This window comes from Cajanus cajan, chromosome 6 (assembly GCF_000230855.2).
Source record: "Cajanus cajan strain Asha chromosome 6, NIPB_CcT2T_4, whole genome shotgun sequence".
Taxonomy (NCBI): domain Eukaryota; kingdom Viridiplantae; phylum Streptophyta; class Magnoliopsida; order Fabales; family Fabaceae; genus Cajanus; species Cajanus cajan.
The window spans coordinates 64,027,025-64,038,038 of NC_138522.1; the positions used below are offsets into that span (position 1 = coordinate 64,027,025).

Consider the following 11,014-nt stretch of genomic DNA (forward strand, 5'->3'; position numbering starts at 1 on the left):
TTTTTTATCTTCTTTTTGTTAAATTAAGGTCTCTCGACCAAAAATTATAGACTAATTTTTTGAGACAGTTATATTCATTTAAAAGATAACTTTCGGTCATATATTTTTTATATACACGAAAAAGAAAAAACTCTTTATATATCTCAGCATCTACCATTTATTAAATCTGATGGGATGATTGTGAGGATAATCCATATAGCATGCAATTTTGTGTTTGGAACATCATTAGAGCAGCCACCATTACACTAATATAAACAATATTAGTTTGAACTATTCAAGTGGAACAAGAAACGAATATGTAGCATCTATTTATAAAAACTGTTATCATATATGGTATTTGTAAGTAATAAAATGAGAAGGAAAAGAGTTTTTATAATGTGTTAAGAGAGTGTTTGGACTTTGGGTGTGAAAGAATGTGAGCATTAGCAATATATAAGCAACCATAGTTGCTGGTTGGGTGGTGGGTGAGGTAGGCCTTGAATTTGCGGTAAGTAAAAGGCCTCCAGAGAAGAAAGAGCCAAACTCCAAACTCTCTCTTTATTCCCTTCAAATTCGCTTCGCTGCTTTCCTCTCTGTACTGTACCTCAACGAGGTTTCTCCAACACACACACACTCTCTCTCTCTCTTCGTGTCTTCTACATTGTCTTCTTCTTTTTCTTCTTCTTCTTCCTCATTACTTCATCCTAAAAGCCTTAAACTTCACAACTGGGGTAGCACTTAATCTTCTCTTACCTTTTCACCTTCATCACATTGCTTTCATCACCAAAACAGCCTCTTTTTTTCCCCTCCTTTTGTTTATCTGTTTGAATAGAGAGACATAAACCAATACATGAAAATCAACACAAATTAAGGTTCTCCTGTCCTGAGATATATAATTCTCTTCTAACTTACACTAACTCACTCAAAAAAGGAGTATTCATTGAAAGAAGGAATAGATAGTGTGACATCAATTCAGAACCTTTGTTTCTGTGCATAGAGGAAGCTACATGAAGTTGTGAGTTGTGCCAACAATGAGAGATGAGAACTCGAAGAAGAGCAAGGTTTGAGAAATGCCAGCTCTCCTTCAAATTCATTTGCATTTGATTTCTGGGATTGGCATTGCTTACCCTGTTTTTCTTGTTCAAGCTTTCTTGGCCAAAAACATTGGTCAAGAAGTGGTTCAATATCAAGAGCAAAACTGAGGATTTTCAGGCTGATGATGTTCTCTGCGAAGGTGACTCATCAATTTCCATCACTTTCATATAATCTACATTCTAGGGCTCTCGGATTGGGAATCTTAACTTTTGTTTCAAAAGCCAAAAGGATATTTTTCCTAGTTCTAGTTCAAATGAATTATCTGTTTTTATTTATTTATTTGTTATTCTTGTCTGTTTCAATGGGTATGCTTCTTGCTGCACAAGATCTGCCCTTTGTTGTTTTCCTGCTTCCATGGCTTCTAATTCTACCCTTTTGGTATAAAAATAATTCTGCTTTATTTTGTTTTGTTTGATTCTGTAGGATGGTAGAATGACCGTGAAAAGAGCACAGCTTTGATAACTTTATGGCTTTCCTTTTTCAGGTATTGATGAAGAGTGTAGTAGCAACTACTCAGAGAGGGAGGCATGCACCATTAGGAAAAGCAAATCAGGTTCAGTATCTTCACCTTCATATCTCTTAGGACCACACCATTCCAAATCCCTCACTAGATGAAGATGAAAGGAAATTTAGACGACTTTTTTGCTCCACAATTTCTGAAATCTATTTGTTCTGTCTTCTTATTGTTATTATTTTTTATCTTTCTATTCTTTTGTCTACTACTAATCTCAGATGTTTAATCTCAATTTTGATGCATAGAGAGATCAAGCAGATGGTACTCAGACAGAATACGAAGAGGTAAGAATGAACTTGATGAAGCTCAGGTTACAGATGTGTATAATTATAGGTATGCTTCATGTAGCTGTATGTTGTACTTTACTATACTAGTTGTTATTATTTTAATGAATTTGAAGAATTTTTATTCTATTTTCTTTTCCCCCTTCTGGCTACAGGATCTTTGTTGCCACATGGAATGTAGCAGGGAAGTCACCTCCAACTTATTTGAGTCTTGAAGATTGGCTTCACACCTCTCCACCTGCCGACATCTATGTTCTTGGGTAAATTACTGACTATGAATCTGTTTAGATACAAGTTTATAAGAGTTTTTTTTAGAGCTCCTTTACTAAAAAAAGCTCTAAAAAGTATTTCTGAGTTGTATTTAAACAGATTCTAAATAATGTTCCATCTCCTTCGGTTATCCAAAAGTTCACACACTGAACTATTTTACATTTTCTTGGACTCAGGTTTCAAGAAATTGTACCTCTTAATGCTGGTAATGTTTTGGGAACGGAAGACAATGGCCCTGCAAGAAAATGGCTAGCCCTTATTAGGAGGACCCTGAATAGCCTTCCTGGAACAAGTGGTGGGTGCCACACTCCTTCACCCCTCCCTAATCCTATTGTAGAGCTAGATGCTGATTTTGAGGAATCAATGAGGCAGAAGGCAACCTCCTTCTTTCAAAGGCGGTCCTTCCAATCCTTGAGTCGTAGTATGAGAATGGATAATGACATGTTAATACAACAAGCTTGCCTTGATCGCCGTCTCAGTGTTTGTGATAGAATGATACTAGGTCACAGAACGAGTGACTATGACCCCAATTATCGATGGGGTTCATCAGATGAAGAAAATGGCACTGGTGACTCCCCAATTACAACACATTATTCACCGGTATCTTATGGCGGTGGTTGTTTCTCTATGGAGGACAGTGATAGACAGACAGGACACTCAAGATACTGCTTGGTTGCTAGTAAGCAAATGGTTGGGGTATTTCTAACTGTTTGGGTGAAAAGTGATATAAGAGATGATGTTCACAACATGAAAGTGTCTTGTGTTGGCAGAGGGTTGATGGGATATCTAGGAAACAAGGTACATTTGACATCCTATTTCAATAGCAGAGTTTATAAATGAACTAGGGAAGGAGACAATTTCATTCTCTTGGATTTTCCAGGGATCAATATCAATTAGTATGTCATTGCACCAAACAAGCTTTTGCTTCATTTGTAGTCATTTGACTTCTGGACAAAAGGATGGTGATGAGTTAAGGAGAAATTCAGATGTAATGGAGATTCTCAGGAAAACAAGGTTTCCCCAGGTCCATGACATGGGTGATGAGAATTCTCCTCAGACAATTCTGGAACATGAGTAAGCCTCTTATCTCTACATCTGAGTTATACCATGCATGTGATGCTTGGAGATTGTGAATCTAAATAAAATTCACTACCAAATGCTAACTTGTATCCTAGTTAAGAACTAAACGTTGGTTTAACTGGTGTAGTCGAATAATTTGGCTCGGGGATTTAAATTATCGGATAGCCCTTTCTTACCGTGCAGCCAAAGCTCTTGTAGAGATGCATGATTGGAAAACTTTGTTAGAGAATGACCAGGCATGTTACTAGTACTACTTTGTCCCTTTATATGCAATTCTTATTGATCTTTGTTCCTTTCTCATGTTAGATATACCTGACCATTTGATTTTGATATCTTTTTATTTCAGCTGTGTATTGAGCAGAGGCAAGGTAGAGTCTTTGAAGGATGGAATGAAGGGAAAATATATTTCCCTCCCACATATAAGTATTCAAACAATTCAGACAGATATGCCGGTGATGACAGACGCTCAAAACAAAAGAGAAGAACTCCCGCATGGTAATCTTCTTTCTTGCAAATAACTTCTTGTGTGAATCAATGAAGTGACAAATGTAAATGGAAGGAGAAGTGGGGGGCAAATAAATGTTACTAATGCCAAATGAAATGTCCTAGAGCATTGTTTTAAAATTATATCATTAGTTGTGTAAATGATCAAAATCTCTATTCATGAAGGTGTGATCGTATCTTGTGGTATGGAAGAGGCCTGCACCAATTATCATATGTTCGTGGGGAGTCAAGATTCTCTGATCATAGGCCAGTTTATAGCATATTCTTGGCAGAAGTTGAGTCTATTAGTTGTAACCAAATGAAGAAAAGCTCCAGTTCCAGGATTGAAGTAGAAGAGTTGTTGCCACATTCACATGGTTACGGCTACACTGATTTGAACTACTTTTGATGAATGCCAAATATTTTTAATCCACGAGATCTCCTTCATCATTTGAGGGAATGGAAACAGCTGAGTGTACCAAACAAGGTAATTTACCTCAACAGGAAAATCCAATAAATATTCTATCCTTTGCTTAATTTAGCTTGCAAAAAAACAAATTAAGCTTTGCCATTAATAGTATTTCCAACAGTTTCAAAATTCAATGAAGGCCAAGATTCAATTTGAGCAGGACTTAAAGTTTCTTTGTCTTCAAAATTAGCTAGTTAATTGTTAACTGACCACATAGTTTAGGTCTAGCTATACCTACCTACTTTCACCAAACAAGTATACATTTCTAACCACAAGATCCATTTCAAGGTATAAATACTCGTATGGTTAGTTCTTGGCTATTAATTTGCGCCTGCAGAAACTAATGCAATAAATATTTCAGAGATTTCTTGACAGCAATGGATTTGACCATGTCGTTCTTCCTAATAAAGTTTCTAGTTGAGATGTCATGCAAGCCTTATCCTTATCCCTCACTTGGGCCCCCTCCTCTTTTAGGTAGGCTATACAATGAGGACTGAGGAGTTGCTAGTCACTATGATGAAAGTGACATTCTGTTACCCTCACACTCCCAAAGAAGGTTGTCCTTTGCCCCTCTTTCCTTTTCTCAATTTCTCTGTATTTTTTTCTTTCTACATCTGCTAAACCTTCTCCATACCTCATTGTTGCAGCTGCAGAGTTTGTGGGTTTGCACTAAGGATATTTGGGGCTCACAATCTTATTGGTAGAATAATGGCTATGTATCAATACTAGTGGACACTAGTGATAACGATTTGTGTTCTTTAATCAAGTTATTCATGGTTCAAATCTGATCTTAAATATGAAATAGACGAGTACACGAAACTTGTGTGTACATGCATGGGTCAAAGAAGACAAATAGCATTTCTCAATTCTCATGATGACAAAATGTAACCAAAATTAACACATGCTATATCTTATTGGAAAATGGTTTTACTTCATGTCTATGAGAAAATTAATTTCTTGTCTGTTATTTTTGCAGGATTTGAAGATTGAAACTATGGTGTTTGACTTATTCTTTATCGCAATTACAGAGATAACCAGCAAGTATTTGTACACAGTGTTGACTATCTCAAGTTCTTAACCGTCCTATTATTTTCTTATAGCAGCTTTAATGAGAATCATTGAAGCTAATAAGTAAAATTCACGTTGTTGTTTCAATTTTGTTTTTATGAGTTAGTTGCAACGAAAAGGAAAAAGGACCTACACTAGTTACACTTTGTAGCCTTTTACCAGTAAGTCATTATTTGTACCCAATTCTAAACTTCTTTTTCCTTTTGTTTCATTCTGATTCGGGCATGTTTCTTTGAGCAACATCTATTCGGTTTCGGTCAATGTTCATTCTTAAAGGAATAATTCCAATTCACATAATGCTAACAAGAATAATGTTGTCTAAATAATTTGTTACACCTAAAACAAACGCTTGTGGTCCTTTCTTGAATCGTCTTGTTTAGAATTTTTGGTGATAAATTTCGATATCCGTTAAAGAATGACATAATTGTTTTAGTTGTGTAAAGAGATGTCCGTAGAAAAGTGTACTTTTGCTTGACCTATTGATCCTTTCAGAGAATAAATTGTGACCCCACAATAATGAATGACTCGCGTCTAAGTTGTCAAGATGCAACTTCCATTAACCTTCTCAACAATAAATTCATGAGTCAGCAACTGTTTTGTAGGACAAATCCACCAATCAATTTGATTTGATGCCCAATGCAATGCATATACCCTTGTAATGGGATAATACTCCACACATTTCAATAAATATTTATTGCATTTATCTCATATCAATGAAGTGTTTTTTTTTTTTTTTATTATCAAATTTACAATAATCTGACAATTATACAAGTGTTTAAATATAAGATATTATTTCAATCTTCTATCACTAAACCGACATTAATGATTCTTGAGTCTCTCGTGTTTGCTTCTTCTTTTGAAGGAATGCTAGCAACTCTAGAGTCTCTTCTTTTTTTTTTTCAATTTTAATTATTGTTATTAACTTTAAATTTCAAATAAATTTTATTTAATTTTAAGTTTTAAAAAATCTTATTATTTTTATTCTTTAGAATATTGTCTATATTTATATCTATTATCTATAATATATATATAAAGATTATAGTCTAATTTGATGTACATATTCTACCTTTAAATTTTTAAATAATAAAAAATAATATTAAAAAGTAATCATTCTTATAAACATAAAACTCAAACTCAAGATCTTAAAGTTTGAGGATCAAATACAACATGAATTGATCTTTTTATGATTCATTATCAAGGAGTATTCATCGTCGAACATAGAGACAATCTCCTTTGAAGAGATACTAAATAGGTGACCATCCCCTCCCGGCTTGAGTTTTCTGCATTCACAGGAGTCGGTATTCAAACCTTGACCACTTGGTTAAACGATGTGAATCCCTCGCCACTCACGCTTATAGGTAACAAAAAATTCATCTGTGGGTACCTGCGAATAAAATCTGTCACAAATAATAAATGGGTAGTCTAAAGGGATACTCATAGATAATAGATACAAGTATTTTTTTACTCGTTTATAAACGGGACATTGACGGGTACAGTAGTATCCATATTATACCTATTAAATAATCTTACTTAAATATTCATATTTTTATTTTATATTTTATATTATTTTTAGTATTTCAAAAAACATTAATTACAAGTTCAAAATTTAATATCAATTATTTATCTTTAATATTTCAATATATTTATTTTCAAATATAAGCATAAAGTTATTTATAATGTTTTATTTTAATTTTCAAAACAATTCACAAATATATATGGACATGTGTGAGTATTTATAAAATTTGTAAATACCCGCTGAACAGATATCTACATGGGTATGAAATGGGTACAAGACAAATTTTTATCTAACGGGGCGGGTACGAGTATCCAATTACCCACCCCCACGGCTCATTGCCATCTCTACTCACCCCAAGTTGGAAACACTAATTAATTTAATAAATATTAATAATTTTTAAACACTTTTATTAAATAAAATATAAAGACACAAAATGTCTCGATTCCACTAGTTATTAATAAAGATAATATGTCTTTTTGGTGTATACATTCTATTGACTATTTTACCCTTAACTTTCAAACATTTTTTCTCCTCCATATATTTTTTATTTAGATTTTATTTTTTATTCATAAATTTATTTTTTAATATCTCACTTTTTAAAATAATTATTCAAAATTTCTCACACCCACTAATTATTAACTACTTAGGCATATTTAACATCAATTATTTTATTTATTTATTTTTACATAAAATACACGAAGACATGAAATGTCTTTTTTACACGAATTGTTAGAATTATAATTTACCCTTATATATTGTGCAAAAATATTTTAATGATTTTTCTTCCATAAGGGAGTTGTTGAGGAATTCTTTTTAACTTTTTATTCTATTTGGTTTTTATTTATTATAATTTTTATGAATTAAATTTTAATATTTTTAAAATAAATTATTAATAATTAAAAACAATCTTGTGTCACAATATAAATTATTTATTATAAATTTAAAATATAATCTCAATCATTTCTTCAAAATTATCATATAAGTTGCTATATTTTTTAAATCACAACATGTGTGATATTTAAATATAATTTGAAAGTTAAAATTAAGTAAAATATAAAGTCTCATTTAACTATTAACATTTACATTAATAATTTATTCTCTTTTAAAAGTGCACAAATAGTTGTATATTATATATAAAAAAAAAAGCATGCGTTACTTAGATGAAATAAATAAGGAAAGTTAGTGTTAATTTGAAAAATTAGAGGAAAGGTGTGTGTCATTTAATTTTTTTTAAGGAAGGTGGGTGCAATTTTCACTATTATTTTCATATTTAAATTAAATTAAATATTATTTTTATATTGATTTGATTCATTAAAAATTAATAAAGTATTTTTAATATATACAATTAAATAATTATATATAAAATTATTCACTCTACATATTAGATGACTTCAAATGCTAGTTACATACATTCATTCTTATCAAACGAAGTAAAAGTATTAACCTCGGCCTCATCTTATGACTGTTGACAAATTCTTAAGAAAAATAAATAAATGTTTTTTTTTATTTATAATTTATAACAATATATAAAATCTATACAATATTTTCGTGTATACATTATGTTATGTCTTTTTTATCTATTTATCAAATTGTCTTTTATATCTTCTTTTATCGGTAAAGGATAATTTAGTAACTTTTATTTATTATATTAATTTAATAATTAATTAATATTAAATTATTCCACAACTGTCTCCAACCGTTCATTAACCTCCTCTAGATACACTACGTAAAAGAAAAATCTTTACAACACATATGAGACAACGTAATTTTTCACATTAATAAAACTACCAAAACAAAACAAAAATCATTTTTTTACACAAAATTATAACTATTTCTTAATTTAACTTAAATAAAATATATATAAAGACACACTACTAGCATATTTAGATTCATTATTGTGAGAATAAGACTGAACCAATCAATAACTAATTTCTGTCGAAAAATTTGACTAATCATCTTTAGTGAAGTCTTCCTTTTTAACCATTTTTTTTTTCATGTGCAAAATTTGAATATGAGAAGTTACTTAAGGTAGGGCAAGCCAACATATTTTTAGGCCTAAAATAAACCTTAAAATGAGGCCCTTTTAAAATTAATGATAATATATTTTAATTAAAAAAATTAAAAATATTTCAATAAAAATATTTTTTTACTGAAAGCTTCTTTCAAGTTTTTAAAGATGCAAAATTGTTTATTAAATTATTATAATCAAAAAATTTATCATTTTTTTTTCAAAAGATATTAAAGTTAATCCATTTAATCTTTGTTGAGATATTGTTGATCTTAAATAAAAAAAATTAGAATGGATAGAATCATAAAAATAAGAACAATTAAAATGAAAAAAATCAATAAAAATTGTATAAATACAATGTTAAAAAATAAAATCCAATAAAAGGAAAACATACCAAATTTAGTAGTAGGAATAGTATACTAGGTATTAAGAACAATATCTCAGTTAAGTGTTTTAACTTTTAAACACCGCAAAATATAAAAAAAAAATCTCATTTTAATGATAGTGAATGTTGCAAACAACCAAACATTAAAAAAAAATAATAAGAAAGAGTGAAAGATGACACTTAATAATAAGAAGAAAAGAAAAGAAAAATATGAAACCTTGGGTTGAATTACTTTTACCCTCTAAAAAATAATTAACTAATACAAACTCAAATAATTGACAACAAAATAATTGAATTGTGAAAGAGAAGAGATGAAATTGATGAGTGATTTGAGAATTAAGAATTTAAGATATAACGTACGTGAAAATATTATGAAAAGTTTGAAAGAATAAAAAAAATAAAAAATACAAAAGGTTTGAACTAATTTTTAATTATAATTAATATATTTTTAAAAAATTATTAGAATGATCACAAAAGTAATTAATACATTAATATATTCAAATAATAGAAATTTTAATGACAATTAATGCCTTTAAAAGAGAAATGATGACATGATATCTATTATCCTATTACAAGGAGATATATTTATTAATTTAAATTAATAAATAATTTTTTAATTAAAAAGTTAATATATAAATTGTGACACTTTAATTTTTTTAAGGAGTCTAAAGAAAAGGTCTTAAGAATCTTATGTTTAAGTCGACTCTAACTTAAGAGAATCGAATTCAGTATCTTTTAAATTAACAACTTGTTAACAGAATAACTTATTTTTAATACAAGTCTCATAAATATATTTAATAATTTATGTTAAATTACAATTTTTAATATCTTTATTTTTATAGTTTATATTATTTTAATTTGATATTGATTCTAGATGTAAATTTGTTATTATTAGTAGACATTGTTATATTTTATTAAAATATAAATATAAATATTATATTATATATAATTTAGAATTTTAAGTGTATATTAAATATTAAACATTTATAAACAATATTTTATCTTAATATTTAGTATTACAAATTTATAATATTATATTATTTTATTTTATTTTTATGTTAATAATAATAATAATAATTTTATCAATATGGATCTGATTAATTCATTTATAATTAAATTATTGAATGTTAAACTAATGTTTAAATGATGATACGACTTTAAAAGCATTGTATAGAACAACTACTCCAAAATACTTATTAATGGACTCTTGTTTTTCAGCTAACATTAAAATGATTAATTAGTCGCGGTTACGTCAGAGTGTCAAATCTGCAACTTAGTTTGTGTTCGTCAAATCAACACAGAATGAATACAATACAACACAACACCTTCAACCCACAAAAGATAAACAAAAAGTGTTTTGTCTCGTTACTTTTTTTTTTTTTTTTTTTTTTTTTCAGTAGAAATTGTCTCACCTTCATTAATTTTGAAATTACTTGAGATTTGAGAATGAGATTACTGGTCAAAATAAGTGTACAATTTTAATGTAGTGAAATGCTAGAAAATATACCTCTCCACTGTACTCATTTGAATACAGTATCTATAATTTATAGACATTCATTAAAAAATAATATTTTAGTATATCCAAGTTAAATGTTTATTATATATAATTAATTTTTTAAAAATACATGTATTTAAATAAATATTTTTATTAAAATATATATATTATATTTAAAATTTAAATAAATAAATATTTTTAAATATAAAAAATTATATTTTAGATTTTTGATAAATAATTTATATTGTAGTATAAGATTATTTTTATTTATTGATAATTTATTTAAAAATATTAAAATTTAATTCATGAAAAATTATGATAAATAAAAATTAAATTAAATATAAAATCAAAAGGATCTCTAAATTTTT

General features: G+C 28.8%; 1 protein-coding gene across 4 annotated transcripts; it reads left to right on the forward strand.

Annotated features, from left to right (window-relative positions):
* Positions 1 to 391: 391 nt before the first annotated feature.
* Positions 392 to 5,478, forward strand: LOC109815848 (type I inositol polyphosphate 5-phosphatase 4). 4 transcript variants are annotated; one of them, XM_020380660.3, is made up of 13 exons: positions 392 to 1,040; positions 1,126 to 1,213; positions 1,559 to 1,627; positions 1,834 to 1,921; positions 2,028 to 2,132; positions 2,319 to 2,940; positions 3,023 to 3,216; positions 3,350 to 3,458; positions 3,569 to 3,717; positions 3,892 to 4,192; positions 4,649 to 4,730; positions 4,822 to 5,058; positions 5,151 to 5,478. In XM_020380660.3, exons 1-10 carry the CDS (start codon positions 1,011 to 1,013, stop codon positions 4,112 to 4,114), a joined length of 1,677 nt encoding a protein of 558 aa, XP_020236249.2. In that variant the 5' UTR covers positions 392 to 1,010; the 3' UTR covers positions 4,115 to 4,192; positions 4,649 to 4,730; positions 4,822 to 5,058; positions 5,151 to 5,478. The 4 variants fall into 4 exon arrangements, with proteins under 4 accessions (XP_020236249.2, XP_082915447.1, XP_020236248.2 ...); XM_020380659.3 differs by having other exon boundaries at positions 393 to 1,040; positions 4,536 to 4,730; XM_029274879.2 differs by lacking the exon at positions 392 to 1,040 and having other exon boundaries at positions 1,142 to 1,213; positions 1,834 to 1,872; positions 4,536 to 4,730.
* The last annotated feature ends 5,536 nt before the right edge of the window (positions 5,479 to 11,014 follow it).